Source organism: Trichomonas vaginalis, chromosome I (genome assembly GCF_026262505.1).
Source record: "Trichomonas vaginalis G3 chromosome I, whole genome shotgun sequence".
Lineage (NCBI taxonomy): Eukaryota > Parabasalia > Trichomonadida > Trichomonadidae > Trichomonas > Trichomonas vaginalis.
Window position 1 is genome coordinate 16,336,293 of NC_067203.1, and position 22,565 is coordinate 16,358,857.

The window sequence follows — 22,565 nt, forward strand, 5'->3', positions numbered from 1 at the left end:
ATCTCAAAGTATAGCACTATCTTCTATCATGTATAATGCACAAGCACTAATTACATGAATATTCAATTAAGGGTGCACTTACGCCCCTATGACACGGCCTTCAATTCAGATGTTTAAGGTTAAAATTCAATGACGCTTCACGCCAGTTGTCAAAAATTTAAATTAATGTCAAATGGGCGTAAGTGCAGCCTTAAATAAAAACATATTCTTTCTAAATTAATTTGTTGAGTTCCTTGAAAAATGTTATTCTTCATGTAAAAACTTCGCATTCATATCCGAAATCTCTAGTTCATTGATAGTTGAAATAAATGCTCTTAAATCGATTAAAATTTTTTAAATTTTCAGAATAATGATTTAATTTAGTTTTAAAAAGAACAATTTTTATTAGTATTAACTAAAGTAGTGAAAACATTATAAAATGGCTTACAAATCAGAGTTCTGTGCGTCAATAATTGGTTTTTTAACAGTTTTAGCAGAAACATTGCCGATGCATACTTTAGAATCATTATCATTAGATGCAATGACTCTTAGTCTATTGAATCTTGTTGGCTCATGAAGTTCCTTCTCTAAAATATTTCCATTTACTTGAATTGGTTCTGTTCTTAAGACAATCTTGTCATCTAATAGTAATTCGAAGAAGATTGACTTTGCATTACCTTCTTGGCCAGCTTTGTCGAAAGAAACGCTGAAATACAAGCCCCAAAGTGGATAAGGTGTCCAGAAAGAGAAATTAGCTTGTTCATCATTGACACACCATCTTCCATCCTTTTGTTCAATGCCTTGGTTGTAACGATGGGCAGAGTTTTCTTTGATAAGGTTGAATTGAGATTTTCCATATTTATGGGTTGGTGTAAAGATTGAAGTAAGCACGAGAGGTAACTCGTTATCATATTCGTACTTCGTTTCTTTGAGAATCTCCTTAATAATTTCTTCTTCAGATTTACGTTGAATTTCTTCAGTCTTTTGTTGTTCTGGCACTTGTATTTTACTAAGGTCATTGGTTAATTTCGTGAGCTTTTCATCAATTGCATTTTTCTGTTTAATTAACTCAAGTAAATCTAAACTTTTGACCGTTTGATAGAGTTTTTCAACTGTTCCTGAATCATCGTTATATCGTGTAGTAATATTTTGTTTTTCTTGTGTATTTTTAGATGGATTTTGCTTCGGTTGTGTTGGATGTTTCTTTGTATGGCAACAACAATGAGATCTGATTGATGGGAAGAAACATGGTAAAATATAAAGTGCGTATATCAGTATCAATATAGCCAAAACTTTAAATATTGGATTAATCCTCCTAGAAGATGAATTCATTTTTTAGATGAAAAAAATATTATCACTTTTATAAATAAATCCCGCCCTTCTTGATTTATAAAACAGTATCTAGATTATACAATATAAATCTACTGCATAAGCGATGAATATTATTCACTTTAATCAGCATGAGAAGTCCATTTTTTACTAATTTGTAAATATTCATGTAATATATATGATTCATTTGAAAGTTGGCACCTAGATACTTTTGTGTACCATAGGTTTTCGATAGTTGGTTTATGCTCTTTTGCAAAATATTGAAATGAATACGATATTTCTATGTTTATCTCTCTGCAAACTCAGACTCTTATCAATACAGACAATCAAAAGATCTTCCCAAAACATCATACTTAGCATTATATTAAATACAGGAAAATGACCATTTCCAATTTACAAGTACTATAATATCCACCAGCCATTTTCATATAAAAAAACTATAAATAATTTTTATTTTAATTTTTCATGTGATTTGGATCACGAAGTTTCTTGTCTTTTAGGTAGTAACGTTGTCCATATGTATATAGTTTCTTTTTAGGTTTGCTCTTTGTCTCCTCTTTCTGCTTCTTAGCAGCTTCGTTTTTCTCCACAGTTTTTGGTTTGTTTGACTTCACTTTTTCAGCAGTGTTATTCTTTGGTTTTGGAGGTTCGTCATCTCCATCAGAAATAGGTTCGATGTACAAATTAGGGTTGAAAGAAACCTGCTCATTATTCTTAGGTTTTTCCTCAGCAGGAGGAGCTGTAGCTTTTGGTTTTTCTTCAATAGGATTCAAGCAAATTTTCGGTTTTTCTTCAATTGGATTGAGACAAACTTTCTGTTGATCATCAATTGGAGTTACAGAAATTTTTGGTTCATTATTATTAGTATTATTATTTGTTTCTACCTTTTGGTTCTTGTATTTATCCAATATCTTCAAACACTCCGAAGCGTTTGATTTAATTGCCTCGTGAATAGCCGTTCCTCCTGCTTTATCAACAATTGTTGGCTCAGCGCCACGTTTGCAGAACAATTCACAGTATTTTGCGTTTTTATTTTTGACGAAATAGAACAAAGGTGTTTTACCCTGTTTATCTGTTTCATTTGGATCGAATTTGTATTTACAGATTATGTCCAAAGCCGAAGAATTGTTTTCTTGGACGCATTTCATCAAAACAGAAATACCTTTATCATTTTTAATGCTCGGATTTGCTCCTTTCTTCAAGAGGTATTCGAACATTACGTTGTTCTTCTTTCTGAGACAGAAATGAAGTGCTGTATCACCATTATCCGGATCTTTAATATCGATGTTGCATCTCCCTTCTTCAACGAAACTTTGCAATGCATCGAAAAAGTTTAATTCGATCGCGTAATGGAGAAGAGGAAATCCTCTTTGGCTTACAATGTCTATTTTCGATCCATACTTAACAAGCTGTCTAACAACATTGGAATTTCCTCTTTCTATAGCTAGTTCGAGAGCTGTCATGTTGTTTTTAGCTTTTGTATTGAAATCATAACCGATTTCATGGAGAACTTCAATGGAATTGCAACAAGCATATCTAGTAGCGACCATCAATGCTGTTACTCCATCAGCGTTGAGTCCGTACATTTTTGCACCGTGTTTTTTAAGACATCTGATAGCGTTGCAGGCTTCGAACTCTACGGCTTCGAAGAACGGTGTATTCTTGTAGTACGTTTGTGTCTCTATGTTCGCTTTGTTCTTTAGAAGTAATTCAATAACATCTACGTGATCGTTGTGGGCTGCGTAATGGAGAGCTGTTGATCCGTCGTTAGCATCATGCAGTTCTATGTCTGCACCGCGTTTTATTAAGTATTCAACAACAGTTAAATATCCTTTCTCAGATGCTGACATTAAATGGGTCATTCCTCGTCCATCTTGGAGATTTATGTTGAGACCTTTATTAAGGAAGCATTTGTATAACTCAACTCGGGGAGATCCAAGATCAATTAATAATTGGAAGGCTGTCATTCCATATTTGTTCTTGATATCGCATCTGATACCCTTTTCTATCAATAAACTCGCTATATCGCTCGAAGATTCCGTTCTATTTGCAATGCATAAATGCAAAGCTGTGTCTCCTGAAGTAGTTATAGCATCTATGCTGCATCCACGGGATATAAGCATCTTGGCAACTTCGTAGCTACCCCTTTGGCAGGCTAAATGTAAGAGAGTTTGTGATTGTTGTAATTTCGCATTCGCTAACTGAGGTTTTTTAGTGATCATGCTGTTTAATATTTGATAGGCATCGTAGGAAACAAGGTCTTCGAGGATTTCGGCGCTTGCTTGGACCTTTACGCCTCGTAAACTGAGAACTCCGAAGAAATGAGCGAAATCTGAGCAAATACAGCCACGGAACACTGAGAAACCGCTGGCATCCTTTTCTTCTGGTCCTGAAGCATTCATTAATATCTCTTTCATTATGTGGAAATTGTTAAAATAAAAAGCATGAAAATAGGAATAATTAATATTGCAACGTTCTTTCATGTATTTGACGCATACGTCGTTGTTAACTTGTAAGGCGTATTTCATTTGTTCGTCATCGAACTTAAACACTCTATCAAAAATTTCTAAAATTTCTAACTTGTTAGTCATGGCCACTTTCTTGCCAATCCACTTGTCACGTGGGAACTTGTTGTTAATAAGGAACTTAAAGCACTTGACAGCGCCTGCTTCCGCTGCTAAATCGATCATTGTTTTTTCGTCGGTAATTTCGAGTGGTTTTTCTTGGAAAACAAGTGAGAGTTTGCGGAATGCATCAATGTCGTCATTGTAGAAGATGGCATCAAGACCTTCTAAACGGACTCCTCTTGCAAGGTCATTTAAATCATATTTTGCGTATGCAAATGGGCAATCTGTCTGAATGACTTTTGTTTTAACGAGATATGCAATTGTTTTTGCATTGCATCGCAGAGGATTTAATTGAAAAGCGGATTTTTCCATTAATAATGGGATTAACTTAATGAATATGAGTAACTTTTTGTGATTAAGGAGAATCTCTTCGATAGCATGAGTAAGACGCCTTGGAGTGATATATTTTAAGGCATAATTTGCTTTTTCTAAGAGATTATTGAGACCAGAATCTGTTAGATTGGCTATATCATAGTATAGTGATGCTAAATTTTCAAGAATCTCAGAATCTTCTAGACTAAGAATCATTTAAAAATGCCTGAAAAAAAAATTGAAAATATGGCTGGATCATGGCACTGTTTTTTTATATTTTTACCCAATATTAAATGTTGAATTAATGTTTTAGTAGAACTTATTTGGAGTGATATTTCAAGGATCTGTCCAGAAATCAATCAATTTATTTATTATTACGTCATTCATTTTAATTATTCACAAAATTTGAATAGTTACGTCTTTAAAAATAAATGATATGATTTTAGGAAAAATAATTTATCTGAAGAAGTTGATATATTGATACATGAAGCAGTGGTTTAGAATCAGTACCTCAAATGCTCATATTCTTCATAGAAATGGGAGAATGTTTCTCCAATATCCAATTGGAAATAAATGTCAATGTCAATATAGTGGTCCTACATAGCTATTACCATTTCATTCTCACTATATAGCTTTCAAATTTTGGGTTAATTTCAAACACATTAAATCTAATTTTGGTAGGAATAAAAAAAGGGAATATGAAACTGTGAGGTACTGACTCGAGTGCAGTGCTTCGCAGCCTCATATTCCCGGTTAAATGTATAAATTAAAATATCAAAAATACTATCAAAAAAAAATTAAAAATGTTACCAAGAGATCCTAATAAGTTTACTCGTTGGAAACACGGTATGGGCGGAGTTCGTATGTATCCTTGCCGGAGGCGATAACGTGGAAGCGGCTACGGATGTCCTTCTTGGCGAGGAACTTACGAGCGTAGTAACGGCAGGCACGCTTGGAGTACTTGACGGAAGCGTTGACAACAATCTTGTTAGCGCCAGCATCAGCTTCGATTGTGACCTTGTTAGCAAGGTTCTTGCGGAGGTTGTCGACCTTCATGTGGGACTGGAGGTACTCAACGAACTCCTGGAGCTGGAAGAACTTGTCAGCAACTGGAGCCTGGCAGTCGATGTAGAAGACGGAAGACATTTCCAAAGAAAGGCCAACGATAATTGTAAACTTAAGTATCACCAACCTTCATTTTGCTGGAATATACTTTAAGTACTTCGATGGCATGATTATGATGTAGTCCATTGAGAATATTGGTGGTAATTCTCCTGATTTCTTTTGATACATCAGGTTCGAATTCATCCAACAAATTAGCGGTATATAAGACGCTGTACGAAGAGTAATGATGATAGTTCTAAGAAGTAAATGATCTTTTCGTTCACATTGATAGGTATATTATTCTTTTTGATATTAAAGTTCTAAAATTTGTACAAACTTAGTGAATATCACTTTAAAGTTATGTAAATATCTATGCTCATTGAATCCATTTGCCAAACAATCTTATAAATCATATTATAAATTTAAAAAAAACACGTGCTAGTTGCTAGTTTCCAAAAAAAATTGTGCCACTAACTGTGTAGGTTTGAGGAAGCCTATTCGTATTTCATTCAATTTTTAACTATTTTTATCTCCAAATCCCTATTAATACAATTGACAGCATACTTCACAAATAAATATCCATACATATGCACATAATCTCATATGAATGCCAAGGCTCTAGCATCATTACTTTTATATCCTTGATGCCTTTAGAAAATTTAGCATTGAAAAAAATGTGACCGTTTGAAATTAATGAATGAAAGTAATTTTCCCATCCCTAATCTTGTTTTCAATGATGAGTTAATCGACAACATCACTAAAGAAGTCGATTGCTCTTCTGTGACATCTGTTATTTTCAATTTTTCGCCCAAAGCCGGAAGAATATTTCGAATCGAACCACTAAAAAGATATACAAATATCAGAGAAATATCATTAATAGGTCATGGATTTGAAAATATCAAGCCTTTTCTATCATTACCGAACCTAACAAGATTAAATTTATCTTATAACAGCATTTCAAACATTTCAGATATATGCAAAATGACAAACCTTCAATATTTAGTACTTTCGCATAATGGAATTACAACTATACCATCGCAAATCAAATCATTAGCGAAATTGCAAGTTCTAAAATTGAGTTACAATCCAATTGAAGATCGCAATAACTTACTAAACATGCAAAAATCTACAAATCTTACTTCATTAGATCTAGAAGGAACAAAAATTTGTCAAGATGATTCTTCTCGTCTTTTTATCATTTTTTCATTACCTCAACTCGATACTCTTAACAGAAAGTCGATTTTACTTGAAGAACGTCGTCAAGCATCAGAAAGATTTGGTCGAAGTTTATTCATTGAATTAGAACAGAAAAATGCTGATTTACAAGATGAAATCTCTCAATTACAGTCCAAACTCGAAGCTGCTTCCCGTAATGCAGTTGATTCAGAAGAGATGCAAAACCAAAATTCTCAAGTTCAACAAGAAATATTAATTTTAAAGCAAAAACTTCAACAACAGACAGAAACACTCAATCAATATGTTGTTGACATTACAAATGAAAGGAACAAGAATAACGAACTAGAGCAGCAACTTCAAGAACTTCATTTCAATGGAGTTGCGAATCCACAGCAATACGCACAAGATTTGGATGAATTGAGAAACGTTAAAAGCGAAAACACAAAATTAAATGAAAGAATTTCGCAGTTACAAATGATCAATGATGAGAATGAATCTAAAATACAAAATCTTGTTAAGCAGATCCAAGAAAAAGATGAGAAATACGGTGATGTCGCTCAATCTCTTGAAGAAAGACAAAACAATCTAAAAGAAATGTCAGAAAACATCATAAAATTACAAAGTGAAAATTCTGCATTAACTAAAGAACGAAATTCCCTTTCATCAGAATTACAACAGAAGACAATGTTCATTGATGAATTGCAGTCAAACTTGAAACAAGTTGAAGAGAAATCTCGAACAGTTTATAGAAGTGGAAATAAATCAACAATTGTTGATGATAGAGTTAAAACATTACAAGAGAGATTTAATGCTGTGAACTCCGAAAAAGAAGAATTGAAATTAACATTAGATCAAGTTAAGCAACTTGTTACTGATCAGCAAAGACAAATTCTTCAACTTAAAAAGGAAAACTCAGAACTTAAACAAAATATCAATGAAAAAACTGATGAAGATGATTCGTTTAATTTGTCAACAATGATAAATAAGATGCAGAAAGAAAACTCCGAAGATATTGATAAGCTTCATAAAAGTATTACAGAGTTACAAAATCAAGTCCAATATTGGAAAGAAAAATGTTTGTCACAAGAAAATTCTTTCAAAGAAAATCAAGAAAAATTCAGAATTTCTTTGATGGAAAATGTGACGAATCAAACTATTTTACCATTACAACAATCTAATAATGACAAAGATCAACAGATTAAAGAGCTCATGAACCAAATTAAGCTCATTAAAGACAAACAAGATGAAGTAGAAAGTAAAAACAAAGCGAAAGATCAGCAAATGAAGAAACTTATCAAAGAACTTGAGAAAGAACAGAAGAAGAATAAAGATTTGACACTAACTATTGCAAATGCTGAAGATCCAAAGCATATACAGACACAAATGCAAGCTAGAATTGATGATTTGCAAAGTGAAATTTCTAATTTGAAACAAGAAATTCAACAAAATGAGCAAAAATATCAAAATCTTAAGAAAGAAAACAAATCTCTTAAGAATGATAATGAAAGTGCAAATCATACTATTTCTGCTTTGCAAGAAGAGATCAAGAAGATATCTGATAACACAGATTTAACAAGAAAAATCGAAGAACAAGAAAAAGAAGTTGATCAACTTAGAAAATACAATGAGAAACTTGAAACAACAATTTCTAGTAGCAAACAACAGAAAGAAGAAATGTTACATAACCAAAACAAAGCTCTTAAACAGATGATCTTTAAACTTGCAAAAGAGATTTCTCCAAATGCTGTTCATTCAACATCATTTAATAAAATGGCTGATGAATTCAATATGATGTCGCAGACATTCAACGAAACAATGAAATTGAAAGAAGCAGCAACGAATCAATTAAAGAGAATTGACTCTAAAGTTTATGGTATTACATCTAGATATAACATTGAAACTGTTGATGATACAGTTAAAGCATTAACTGAACTCGATAATTTATTAAATATCGAGAAACAAAGAACCCAAAAGAATCTTGATGATCTTGCAAATAAAACAGAAGATTTAATGGATGAAATTGATTCTTTGCAATCAGTTAATGTTAGTTTGACTGATCAAAACAAGAAACAACAAATAGAAATCATTAGATTGCAAGGAATAGAAAGAAGTGTTGAAGGATTAAATGAAGATTTGAATTCCGCATATCAATTGATTAATCAATACGAATTGGCGAATCAGAACTCTGAATACGCTCAACAAATGAAGTTTATTAAGAAGAAACTAAAAGACAAACAAAAACAGATCCAGAAATACAAATCAAGTGTAAATGAATTATTGGATGTTCAATCAGAAAATAATTCTTTAAAGAAACAAATATCAGATTTGAATGAAAATATCAGAGAAATGAATGGTGCTTTGAAAGCAGCAAACAAGAAATTGCAGTCACTTGACAAACTCCATCAAAGAAAGCTTGAAATGGAAGATCAAATCTCTAGTTTGATGACAGCATGCAGACAACTTCAAATGGATAAAGAATCATTACAAAAGAAAGTTGATGAACTCAAGAAATCAAATGAAGAGAAAGATGATGCACTTGAGTCTTATAGAGATAAGTTGAATTCGCAAATAGATATATTAGGTCAATCACAAAGTATTATTGAGAATGCAAATGATAAATCAAGGAAAGATAGTAATGCAATCCAAGAATTGAAAGAAAAACTTATTAATTCAGATAAAGAAATCGAAAAAATGAAGAAAGAAATGAATGATTACGAAAATACAAATAAGTCCAATAAAGAAAACTTACTTAAACTACAACAGAAGATTATAGAAGTCACAAGAACAGTAAATCCAACAGAAAACCACGTAAGAGTATCTGATAATGTTTCTCAATTATTAAATGATTTGGATTTGATTGTTAAAGCGTTTTCAGATAAGGATAAAACAATTAATGAAATTAAAGGAGTTATTGATAAAAATAACAACGAATTCATTTCATTTAAATCGAATCTTTCAAATATAATTTCATCATTTAGTCAAAAATTAGTTTCAGAAACAGATAACAATAAATTATTGAATCTTACAAATGATTTTGTTAAATCTCAAGTAGATCAAATCAATGAAATCAAGTCGCAGATTGTACAAATCATCAAGAACTCATCAACGTATAAACCAACATTGTCATCGCCGCAAAATGAACTTTTAGACATATTAAGAGAAATTATTTCAGAACATGAAGTTACTGAAAACAAACTTGGAAGTGAAGTTACTTATTTAAATGATATTCTTAACCAATTGGATATAAAGAACAGTGATTTGGCTCAGCAGATTGCAGAACACAGACAAGGATACGAAATTCTTAAACAGAAATTAGATGAAGCATCACATATAATTGAAGAAAAAGAATCCAATGTTTTCGAAGAAAAACAACAAACAAATGAAGTTATTAGTCAAGCCAAAGCAAAGATTTCAAGATTAGAAAGGAAATTAACAGAATCAAATTCATCGAACAAAGATTTACAATCTAAAGTTGATGAATTAAAGAAGAAACTACAAGAATCATCAGAAAATGAAATCAAAATTAAACAAAACACAGAACAAATGAGAATTGAAATGGAGAAAAGAATCACAGAACAAGAACAATTGAAGAAGCAACTCACAGAATTGCAGACAAATAATATAAACAATCAAAAACAAATAAATGATTTGAATAACACACTTAAAATCTCAGAGAAACAAAGAACAGAATTACAAGTTAAATTTGATGAACAAACAAAATCGAACAAAGAAATTGTTGATCAAAAACAGCAACAAATATATAGTCTTAATAATGAAATATCTAAAATGAAAGCGGATATAGAGAAACAGAATGCTTTGAACAATGATTTGAACACAGAAAAATCATCATTAAATGTTAAAATTGTTAAATTTGAAAGCGAAATTAAATCATTGAATGAAAAATTGACAAATATGAAAGAGATTATTGCAAATTCTCAATTGGAAAAGAAGAAATTGGAAGAAGAGATCAAATCAAGAGTGAAAGAACTTTCAAATCTTCAAGAAGAGAATGCAAAACTATTAACATCATCTCATGAAAAAGAAATCACAATGCAGAAAGAGAAATTTGAAAATGAAACTCAAAAAATGAAGAAAGAAATTGAAGAAAAGACAGCAAATATTTCTGAATTAGAGAAAGCATTATCTGATAAAGAAAGGAATCATAAGAATTTACTAAGTAAGATACAAAAGAAGTATTCTCAACTTGAAGACAAACTTGAAATTGCTGAAGAAAAATTGGAAGAATCAGATAAAAAAGTCAAAGATCTCAAAAACATCATAACTCTTCATAAACAGAACCAAGTACAAATGGAGAATGAGCATAATCAATTAATTAATGATATGAACAAACAACATGACCAGGAAAAGAATAATTTGTCTCTCCAGTTGAAATCTCTTGAAAATCAAATCGAAAATTTGATCCAAGAAAAAGAAAGTTATGAAACAGAAATTTCTACTGTTTATGGAGACAGAGATTCAATGAAACAAGCCTTAGAAAAAGCATCTGCTTTTATACAGAAGAAGTCAATTAAAATAGAAAAGATGAAGAAGCAAATGAGTCAAGTTAAAGTTACAATTGAAAGTATGAATGAAGAATTATCTGAAAAAGAAAATCAAATTGAAGAACTGCAAAAACTAACAAATCGTTTGGGCAAACAAAAAGTTCAAATCACCGAAACTAATGATGCTATTTCTAAACTAAATGCTGAAATTGCTGAGAAAGACCAGAAATTGTTCGAAATGGAAGTTTTGAAGAAGAAAATTTCTCAATTAACAGAAACAATTGAGAAATTAACAAAAGATTTAGAAAATTCTCAAAACGAAACAATTAATTTCAAGAATGAATTAAATTATACAAAGAAGTTAATTGAGGATCTTAAACAACAGAAAGAAGATATCCAAAACGAATTAGATTTAGAGAAACAACATTCAGAAGAAATCTCTAAAACATTACAATCTAAAATTGATGAAAATACATCACAAAATGTTAAAATCCAAGAATTAAATGAGAAAACAATTAGTCTGCAAAAAGAATCTGATTCTTATAAACTCAAAGTTGATGAATTGAACAGCGATATCAAGAGAAAGAATGCAATGATTGAAGACATGAAAAATCATTTGATTTCCCAGAAAGTCGAAAACGAAACAATTTATAAATCAAACAACCAAATGAAGGCAAAGATTGAATCATTGTACAATGAAATCAAAGAAAACAAAGCTAAGATTGATGAATATCAGCGTGAATCAGCCAAAGTTGATGTAGAAAGAACACAATTCCAGTTGACAATCAAAGATTATGAAATGAAAGTTAAAGATGAAAATAACTTGAGATTAACAACAGAAGAAAAACTTTCAAATGCACAGAAAGAAAATGATTTGCTCAAGAAGGAAATCGAGAAGAAAGAAAATGATAATCAATTATTAAGTCAATCAAAGGATTCTTCTCTTCAAACAGTTACTCAGTTGAAATCTTTAGTTGAAGAAAAAGAAAAACAAATTGCTTCATTGAATAAAAAAGTTGCTGATTATGAATCAACAATCCATGAATCAGAAATCTATCAAACTAAAACTAAACTAGAAATAGAAGATATCACAAAATCCAAATCAACTCTCCAACAGTTATTAGATACAATTTCAAATGATAAATCAAATTTGGAGAAACAAATTCTGGATCAAAAATCAACTGTTTCTCTTTTGACAGCACAAATATCGAATTTGCAAGAATCTGAACAGAAGCTAAAGCTCACACAGATACAGAACAACACGCAGATAAATGATTTGAACAATAAGATTTCGGAAATGACAAAAACAGATCAAACTAAAAGTGAAATTATTCAAAATCATCAAAATAAAATTCATGAACTAGAATTGCAGTTACTTGATAAAAATAATGAACTTAACAATGCTAATAAAGAAATAGAGAACATCAAGAGCCAAACAGAATCAATCATTCAGAAGACTGCATTCGAAATTCAAAATAAAACTGAAATTTTGAATAATTATGAAACAAAATTCGAAAACATGAAGAAACAAAACGCAAAAGCAGCTGTAACAATCAATGATATGACTAAGTCTAGCTCTGACTTAAGGAAACACGTCAATTTATTAGAGAATCAGTTGTTTGATTCGAAAATGAAAATTGAAAATTTGACAAAAGAATTAAATGAGTCACAGAACAAAATCCAGAGCATGACTAAGCAAATTAATGAATCTAGAGCATTTAGCAGCACATTGCAGACAAAGCTTGATAGAGAATCAAAGCAAAAAGAGAGTTTACAAAGAGAATTAAATTTCACTCAAACAGAATTGACAAAAATTCAAACAGAAGCATCGGAATACAAGTCAAAGATACTTCATACAAGTGAAATGGAGTCAGCAATGCAGAATTCTTATTCTTTGATAGAAGAAAAGTTGAAATCAGAAGAAAACAAGAGAAGAAACTTGGAAAGGCTCATAACAGACATGAGATTAACAAGAGATGTCAATTCATCACCAAAGAAACAAGAAATTGAATCTCTTAAGATTAATTTGCAAAATCTTGAGAATGAAAATGACAAATTAATCAATGAAATCAAGACATTGAACGAAAAGAATGTTTTGTTGCAACAAGAAATATCTAAATTAAGTTCAGATCTCCAAGAAAAAGAAAAATCAGAAAAATCTTTGTTACAAAAACAAAATGATTTAATTTCTGAAATTTCAAAACTCAAGAACGACATAAAAGATCACAAGATAAACTTGAGCCAGTCCACATCAAGTCTCAAGAAAGACATCAGCACCAAAGCAAAACAGATCGAACAATCGAAAGATGAATTGAACAATTTGCAAACTGAAAATAATTCGTTGAAGAAGAAAATCCAAAATTTGGAAGCTGTTTTACAAGATACAGAAGATAGTTTGGCACAGTCTAATCAGTCTCAAAGACAAATCAAAGCTTCCTATGATCTTCTTAACAACAAATTTGAAGAAAACCAAGTTTTGTTGAATTCGAAACAAAAAGAAATTGAAAGATTAACAAATGAAGTTTCTGACAAAGAAAAAGAACTTGAAAAAACTAAATCTGAGTTGATTAATATCCAAGAAAGAATAAGAAGTGATAGTTCTAAACTAAATCAAGACATTAATGAGAAACAAACTAAATTAGAGTCATTAAACATTGAACTTGAAAAGATGAGAAATATAAATAGAGAATTAACTTCAAAAGTCAATTCTTTAACATCCCAATTGCAATCAATCGCTGATTCTAACCAGAAAGATATTAATACATATATCTCTCAGTACAATGAAGAAAAATCAACAAGGAAAGAATTAGAAAAATCAAATGAAACACTCAAGAAGAAATTGGAAGAAAAAGTTAAAGAAAACAAAAATCTTTCTGTAAAAATAACTTCATTGAAGACAAATATCGAAGAACTACAAATAGAAGTAACAAGAACACAAAGAACACTTGTACCAAAGAACCAATTGGAATCATTACAGAAATCAGTGAATGAAATGAGTCGAAAACTAGATGACGCACAACAAAATTTGGCAGAACAGAAGTCAAGATATTCATCAATTATTGAGAAATACAATGAAAAGACTTCTTTGCTTTCTTTGTTAACTGAATCATTTATTTCTGTTCATTCTTTGATTGCAAATCAATCGAAATCTAATTTGTCACAAAAACAATTTTTGATGCAAATTTTAGAGAAAATGTCTGCAATTTTCAAAGCAATGAATTTATCAATGCCACAAATTTCATTTGCTCAACTAAATAGACTTGATGTTTCTGTTTCTTCAGTTGATATCTTTGATATCAAAATGACGCACAACTTTAGATTATTAACAGAAGAAGATGAAAAACTCATTAATGCAATCAAATTAAATCTTTCTGACTTAGCTGTTTCTACATCTGAAAGGTTGCCAAGTTTCACAGCATCACAACAACTTTCAGGTAAACTCGAATACATAAGAAATTTAGTTTCAAGAGTTAAATCTGTCATTGATCAAAAAGATTCTGAAATTGATAGATTAAATCAACAAATTGCAAAGCAACACGAAACTGTCATGAAGATTACACAAAGCGGTAATATGAATGCATCATTTATAGAGAGTAGTGCACAAAGAGTTACATTTAGTAACACTTAATTATGTAATTATATATTTTATATTTAATTTTATTTATAAAATTTGTTTATTTATTTTCAAAATAAGTTAGACTTTTAAATTTCCTATGCAAATTGTTGTTTAAACTCGAGACTTAAGACTAATAATCAAATCTTCTAAAATATCAAAACAGATACGACCAATATAAGGATCTATATTTTTACATTCAGCAGTAGTAATTAAAGCTATACATGTAAATACTTATGCAAAAAAAAGTCACTTATCCATATTTCATAATTACAAGTCATAATTTTAATTATACTATAGAACAATTTGGTTTTCACACTGTGTTGAAAGATTTGAATCCATTTGAACTTTAATTAGAAGATTATCCAATTTAAATTAGATAAAATGAAACCGATTTTAGAAAAAATTGAAACTGATAAAAAGCAAGATGAAAAAGAAGAAATTGTTGAAGAAGAAATAAAAATACCTGAAAAGAAATTAAATATAATAAAACCAATTAAAGATTTTCAAACATTTGAAACAATAGATGAATTTAATAAATTTTATGAAAGTAATAAAAAGCAATTTGAAGAATTGACGACTTGTAAATTAAATAAAATGTATCGTATAAATGGTTTTAGAATTACTAAAATAAAAAGGAGAAATTAGTTTGAAACCTATTCCTGAATCTAAAATTACTTATACGATGAAAATTGATGATTTAACAAGAAAAATTGATGTTATCGAAAAAACATTAAATTAAATAGTATTTTTAGCCAGATAAAGAGCTGCTCCATATATCATGAGTGTTTGCACACTGTATGCATAGATGGAATTGATGTTCTTCCTTTATTTAGGTATCAAAAACATGCTTTTAAAATCCGTTTTTGAGACGACAATGATAATTTCGTCACTTTTTTAGACGACAATGATAATTTTATCACTTTTTTGAGACGACAATAAAACATCCTCTATTTATTTACTGCTGTAGGTAGAAGTAAACTATACATGTCAGATTTTTTACTGCTGAGGGTAGAAGTAAACTTTACATGTCAGATTCTCTCAATTTTACCACTTTTTGAGGTAAACGTCATACTTTACTGCTGTGGGTAGAAGTAAAACTTTACATGACATACTTTACTGCTGTGGGTAGAAGTAAAAATTCTTTTGCATTCAAAATGTGCAGACCCTTTTTTGCACTTTTAAGGTTCTTTTTTTTAAAAAAAAGTAACTAAAAATTGAATATGGCGACGAGTTGATTAATAACAAACAAAACAAAATAAATATAGTTTAAAAATTATAAACAAGATTTCAAAAAATTGATTTTTGAAAAATTGAAATTCGAAAAAAAGAAAATCGGATTAGAGATATTCAGTATTTCAGATATCTGATTTATTCATCGAGTTGATAAAACTTGGATTCTTCCGGACAAGAACACGTGGTACCTACGACACATATTCTGAAAGAAATGCATCTGGAAATCTTTTCGCAACTGTTCTAGCATCGAATTGACGCAATAAAGATCTAGAATTCGCGCCGTATATAACATCGGATCCTATATAAAAATTGCTATTAATACCGCACGCGTCTCTAACCACATAAGGATCAAATCTATCATCCATATTACTAATATTCCAACGATCGATTCTCTTAACGCCTTGTTTCTTTTGAGTTGGATACTCTATACCAAACATTTAAATAAAAATGAAAAATTTCTTGACTTTTGACATTTAAATAATTTTTAAAAATTTCTTGACTTTTGACTTTTCAAAATTTTTTTTCAAAAATCTTAAAATTGAGAGAATCTGACAAAAAATCATATTAAACTGATAATCAAAAAGCGCAGGTCTCTCAATTTTGAGAAGTTTACATTTTATAATGGAGGCATTTGCATTTCTTGTTGTTGCTGCTGAGGAGGAGGCATTTGCATTCCTTGTTGTTGTTGCTGAGGAGGCATTTGAATTCCTTGTTGTTGTTGCTGAGGAGGCATTTGAATTCCTTGTTGTTGTTGCTGAGGAAGCATTTGCATTCCTTGTTGTTGTTGCTGAGGAGGCATTTGCATTCCTTGCTGTTGTTGTTGCTGAGGAGGCATTTGTATTCCTTGCATTCCTTGTTGCTGCTGGTTTGATTGAACAAAATACTGATTTGCAGTTTGTATATTAGCAGGTGCTGGTGGAATTGATTCCATATTTATCATTCGTGTCATCTTTTGTTCTTTGACTTTTTGTTCAATAGCTTTTATATCATTACGGTGAGAGTTAATTTCATCTTTGAACTTGTTCAATCCTTCTTCAGTAGTTTGAGTTTCGCTGACAACCTCAACAGGTGTGCTTTCTTGTGATTTTTCTTCATATTCGACCACTCCTGAAACAACTCTTTCTTTCTTTCTGCCTGATTTTTCATTCGGAATGCTCTTTGGTTGATCATTGATTTCCAATGAAATTTGTTCTCTCTTCTTTCTCTTTGGTAACTTTGCATCTGCTGCAAGAGTAATTTCTTTCACTTTTGATGTATTAAATGAAGCAACAGCAGTATCAACAATACTTGTTATCAAATCAGATACTGTTTGTCTTAGTTCTTGACCTGCATTGGCAAATGTTTCCTCAATTGACTTGAAATTCGAACCACCTGCTTCTTCATAAATTCTCTTGAACTCTTTCATTCCTTGTTTAGCATTCCAATGAGTGTAGATGAAGCAAACATCAATTTTCTCTTCTGCAATTCTTCTGATTAATCTTTCGACTTTCGGACCTTCAGTGCGGTCAATTTCTTTATCTTCATCATCTCTATCCGGTTTAGAATTAAATTTCTCTCCATGACCTCCAGCATCAGTAATCATAATCATAATCTTCTTTGCTTGGGGTTTCCAATGGAATTTGAACATTCCTTCGAAAGCTTGAACCCAATCTTCTGGACCATCTCCTGCGCCTCCTTTGTTTCGACTTTGTCGAATTCAACTGGGTTTATGCTTCCACCATGTTCCTTGAAATCAAATGGTGTTGCAACATTGTAGTCAACTGTTCCATGACCTTGCTTCTTATGCCTATATAATTGTTCGGCCATGGCTGCATCTCTGAAGAAATTGGCAGAATATCTAACATTTAGATCGCTATATTTCTTCTTAGTGTATTCCATTAGTTTCTTGAAGATGCTCTTTGCACCTGTAATCATTGATCTTTCGTTTGCTTTTTCTTCGAATTCGTGAACCTTACCTCTTTCATTGTTCATTGATTTTGTTCCATCAACAACAAAACAAATATCAATATCTTGTCCACTTGAGAATGTATTGTATTGAACTTTAGATTTGTCAACATCTGTGAATGAACGGATACCATCTATCCTCTTTATAGCTTCGCGTGTAGCTATAAAGCCGTGAGGATATTCATTCATTTTTCTGAAATTTAATTTCCAATTGAATTTTCTCTCAAATTTTGACAACATGTTTTATTTATTGAATGGCAAACAAGACATGAAAAAATTATGTCTTATCGAATAATGCAGTACATAAAACGTTAACTAAAATTTCATCAAAAAAATTGGTACATATATAAGACATAAGATATCCAATTTTCTCTATTAGTCTTATTTCGATTAAAAAAAATTGTGACTAATTTATTTACGGCAAGATGTAATACTGAGCCCGATGATAATGAATTCAGTGTGGATTTCAAGATTCGAGCATTTATTGAAGCATTGACAAATAGTGGAAGTATGGTATTTTAAAGGATGTGTCCGAAACTATTTTCTGAAGGTTTTTGTATTGATCATAATTTAATAAAAATTAGAATTTGTCATATTTTCCTTGTATAAGCTATATCTTGTCTAATGTGATAAACACTAGGAAATACTACTAATACATAAATCAACTAAAGTTAATGTATTTCTTTACATTTTAAATTCAAATAAATTTATATATGTGTATTTGTAACAAGAGAAACATCATTAAACAATGATTCCAATTATTGGAATATTTAACTGAAAATATCTTGAATTCAATATTAAATATTTGATCCATCAATGAAGAAAATGCAATATCATTTATTATAACATTAACGCCTAGCAAAGAATTGCATGATTTCAATTGCATAATTAATAGCACTGAAAGTATCATCATTCTGATTATGTGAATTAAACAGTATTCCATGAATGAACTTCAAACTATTAATGTACATATGTTTGATTTCTGTGCTTCCTCCTGCATGGTATATCTTTTTGAGTAATGAGAAGTCCAAAGAATTAATAGCTGCCAAAAGTAGAAACTTTGAATGAGAGTCTCTGCAATGATCCATGCTGCAATCAAATCCATTATCAACCAAGTAATTTGCTATATCAAGCTTTCCCAAATGCAGCGCTACATATAATGCACTTTTATAGCTTTTTGCCCTGATATCGACTCCATAGCTTAAAGCAGATTTAACAGCATTTAAATCTTTATATTTGCATGCATAATATAAAATTGTATTGGTTTTTCCGTTTATATAGTTAAGATCAGCACCTGTACTTAATAATTCTTTAAACAATTCAATGTTTCCTTTCTTATATGCCAATGTTACGGGTGTTTGATTATCTATAATCATAATGTTTCTTGGAGGAACAATATTATAACTTTTCAACAAATTATAAATTTTTTGATTGTATTTATTAATTACGATAAATTTAACTAATGCACAGGCAAATTTCCCTTCTTCAGAATAAACTCTAAAAAGTCGTAATAATCGTTTTTATAACAAAACTTAATTATTTGGTAAAATTGTTTTGAATCTGGAGAGTAAAATGAATAAAAATAATGTAGCCCTGGTAGAAATTTGAGTGATTTGAAGAATTTGTGGAAATCGCATGGTAGAACCAACCCATTTTCTGCGTAAAAAACGAAAGCTCTGATGTTAAATCTTATATCTGTTTCACTGCTTTGTTGTAAATTATTAAAATTTTCTAAAATCCAATCTGCAATATTATTTAAACGAAATGATATAGAAATATCAAAGCAATCACTAAAAATTACTCCTGCATTGTAAAATAAATGAATCATTTCATAATTTCCCCTTGCAATTATATTGGATTTGATGTTATAATCAATATTTGTCTTATTTAAAAGTGAAGGTTTATTTAAAATTACATATTTAACTAAGCCTGGATCGTTTGAATTGATTGCATCAAGTAAATCATTATTATTAAAAGATAATTTGGTTCGAAAAGTTTTTCTTGTAATTCTTGAATAGTTATTTTAGATTTGCATTCTGGACAGATGACATTCAGTTCGAATAAATCCGAAATTTTTTGTAAAAAAGAATTTGTTTTGTTAATTCTTTCATTTTGTTGTGATTTGAGAGCAACAATATCAACCAAATATTTTTTGAATCCAATGTCAATATAATCTTTTATTTTAGAAACATTCTGATCAAAATTTTCGGAATTGAGAGAATAAATGGCTTCTTCAATATCCAGAAGTTTCTGAAGTTGCTGTGGAATCAGCAAATCTGATATTTGTTTAACTCTAAGTTTGTCTGGAAAGATCAATGTAAAAGTCAAATTTGTCACTTTTATATCAAAGTGATGAAATTGTTCGTATAGCAAACTATGCATAGAAAACTTTTTGATTGTAAGAAATTACCTATTTGATTAAAAATCTAAAATAATAAAAATAATTTTTAAAAGGACTGTTCTGATGAAAATTTTCAGTCTTTCTCTGAGAAGTTCTGGTGTTTTGAATGACATAATTTCAATTATATTGAACCATGTGCTAGCATTTGGGAGCGAGAAACTATTTTCATTTTAATAACTTGTTGATTCCTTTGAAACCTCTGGGGTTTAGTTTCCAGTTATAAATCTAAATTAATTTCGAAATTTGATCTGGAGAATGTCAGAAAGTAAGTGTGCCCTTAAATGCCATAATTAATTATTTATTTGTGTTCATATTTAGCAATATAAAACATTAATAAATTATTTATTTGTGTTCATATTTAGCAATATAAAACATTAATAAATTATTTATTTGTGTTCATATTTAGCAACATAAAACATTAATAAATTATTTATTTGTGTTCATATTTAGCAACATAAAACATTAATAAATTATTTATTTGTGTTCATATTTAGCAATATAAAACATTAATAAATTATTTATTTGTGTTCATATTTAGCAATATAAAACATTAATAAATTATTTATTTGTGTTCATATTTAGCAACATAAAACATTAATAAATTATTTATTTGTGTTCATATTTAGCAACATAAAACATTAATAAATTATTTATTTGTGTTCATATTTAGCAATATAAAACATTAATAAATTATTTATTTGTGTTCATATTTAGCAATATAAAACATTAATAAATTATTTATTTGTGTTCATATTTAGCAATATAAAACATTAATAAATTATTTATTTGTGTTCATATTTAGCAACATAAAACATTAATAAATTATTTATTTGTGTTCATATTTAGCAATATAAAAGTTAATTAGAATTAAAATAAATAAAATAATAATTTAATCATTAAATTCTGCTTGGAATGAGAAGCAAATTATCAATTTTTGTCTTAGGAGTTCTGGTGTTTTATATGGCATAATTTCAATTAAATTGAAACATGTGTGAGCAAATGGAAGCGCGAAACTATTTTCATCTTGATAGCTTGTTGATTTATCAGCTAACTTCAAGCAAAAGTCTTTTGCATTCTTTGGAGTTTCGTTTCCAGTTATGAATCCCATTAATTTGGAAAATTCTTGAGAAGTGAATTTGGAAATTGCTTGGGTGAAAACTGGCCAAACAACGCAATTTCTTGATGGTGGATTGAAGTAGGCGATGAATGAATTAAAGTCAAGTTCTTTCTTGACACCGCATGTTAATCCTTCAATGAAGCGGCCGGAGAAGTTTTTAACTTTGTCAAGAGGAATGACTTTCCAGAATCCTTTGCGCATAGCATTAACAATGTTTTTGAGACTGTTGAAATAACTTTCGTCATCACAGTCAACAAGCAGAGAAAGGTCTGAGTTAGTAACAAAACTGTCCCAAATGAATCGTGGAAGATTCCAAGCTTTGTGTGCATTTCGTGTTGCAATAGCACTAGCAATGAGAGAACCAATTGTACTTGCAACTTTGATTGGTAAGTTCGATGCAGGAACTAAGCGATTCTTTTCACAATGAAGAGTGCTTGGTGGCTTGATGAAATATCGGATATTAACATCCATTAATTCATTGACCATAAGGAAGAATGAATCTCTGAACATACCACCGACATCTTGGCCAGTTGTTCCTTCGTATTCAGCGACATACATAAGTTTGTTTTCTTTTGCTCTGAATGCGATGATTTTTGATGGGAAATGAGCTTCATCTCTAGCAAGGTAATCAATGATTCTGATAAGGTTTGGAGAATCATAGTCAACACCGTGAGAATGTGTCCTAGTGATATCAATCTTCAAATATCCGATTGTTCCTTCAGCAGCCCAATCTCTGAAATTGTTTAACCATCCAACTTTAATGTTGGCATCATCATTAAAGTAATTGTCAATAGGATTCAGTTCTGGTGTGGAATAATCGAAGTAATCATCACTAACTTCTGTCAATGTAGATAAACCGATGTTTGCAAAGAATAAACAATTGATGGGTAATCACCGATTTTAGCGTCACAGATCTTATTCTTCAACATGTAATCGACTAAAAGTGGTTTATAAACTCCGGAGAAATCCTTTTCGATGTAATTCTTCCAGTCAGACAAAACTTGTTTGCCATCAGTGCCAAAATGGTATCTGTATCCTTTGTTAGCTTCGCAAGAAGAATATGAATTACTTGTGATGATTTTGGTTGTGCCATTTGGCAACAAAATTTCAACAGGATAGTAATTATTGTTCTTGACAACGCACTTTGAAAATGTTGCACCTTTGTCGGAGAAAAGAAGCAATGGTGGCATTCGTTTCGCTTTGTTAGATACATTTTTACCAAGAG

At 30.4% G+C, this 22,565-nt stretch overlaps 6 protein-coding genes and 1 pseudogene across 7 annotated transcripts, besides 1 other annotated feature; 1 reads left to right on the forward strand and 6 right to left on the reverse strand.

The window, feature by feature from the left end:
- Positions 1-67: 67 nt before the first annotated feature.
- Positions 68-194: a mobile genetic element.
- A 169-nt stretch (positions 195-363) lies between these two features.
- On the reverse strand, positions 364-1,324 carry TVAGG3_0996360 (uncharacterized protein; the record flags this gene model as incomplete). Its single annotated transcript, XM_001580053.1, has 1 exon — positions 424-1,311. The coding sequence occupies one exon, from the start codon at positions 1,309-1,311 to the stop codon at positions 424-426; it is 888 nt and encodes a 295-aa protein (XP_001580103.1).
- Positions 1,325-1,712: 388 nt separating this feature from the next.
- Positions 1,713-4,500, reverse strand: TVAGG3_0996370 (spectrin binding; the record flags this gene model as incomplete). Its single annotated transcript, XM_001580054.1, has 1 exon — positions 1,764-4,463. One exon carries the CDS (start codon positions 4,461-4,463, stop codon positions 1,764-1,766), a length of 2,700 nt encoding a protein of 899 aa, XP_001580104.1.
- A 553-nt stretch (positions 4,501-5,053) lies between these two features.
- Positions 5,054-5,409, reverse strand: TVAGG3_0996380 (cytoplasmic translation; the record flags this gene model as incomplete). Its single annotated transcript, XM_001580055.2, has 1 exon — positions 5,076-5,393. One exon carries the CDS (start codon positions 5,391-5,393, stop codon positions 5,076-5,078), a length of 318 nt encoding a protein of 105 aa, XP_001580105.1.
- Positions 5,410-6,044: 635 nt separating this feature from the next.
- On the forward strand, positions 6,045-14,657 carry TVAGG3_0996390 (axoneme assembly; the record flags this gene model as incomplete). Its single annotated transcript, XM_001580056.1, has 1 exon — positions 6,045-14,657. The coding sequence occupies one exon, from the start codon at positions 6,045-6,047 to the stop codon at positions 14,655-14,657; it is 8,613 nt and encodes a 2,870-aa protein (XP_001580106.1).
- Positions 14,658-15,739: 1,082 nt separating this feature from the next.
- Positions 15,740-16,375, reverse strand: TVAGG3_0996400 (uncharacterized protein; the record flags this gene model as incomplete). The annotated part of the gene is made up of 1 exon (XM_001580057.1): positions 16,067-16,315. The coding sequence occupies one exon, from the start codon at positions 16,313-16,315 to the stop codon at positions 16,067-16,069; it is 249 nt and encodes an 82-aa protein (XP_001580107.1).
- Positions 16,376-16,494: 119 nt separating this feature from the next.
- On the reverse strand, positions 16,495-18,062 carry TVAGG3_0996410 (annotated as a pseudogene). Its single transcript has one exon. A coding segment is annotated over exon 1 (1,568 nt).
- A 187-nt stretch (positions 18,063-18,249) lies between these two features.
- On the reverse strand, positions 18,250-20,144 carry TVAGG3_0996420 (spectrin binding; the record flags this gene model as incomplete). The annotated part of the gene is made up of 1 exon (XM_051254259.1): positions 18,671-19,198. The coding sequence occupies one exon, from the start codon at positions 19,196-19,198 to the stop codon at positions 18,671-18,673; it is 528 nt and encodes a 175-aa protein (XP_051079833.1).
- Positions 20,145-22,565: the final 2,421 nt, after the last annotated feature.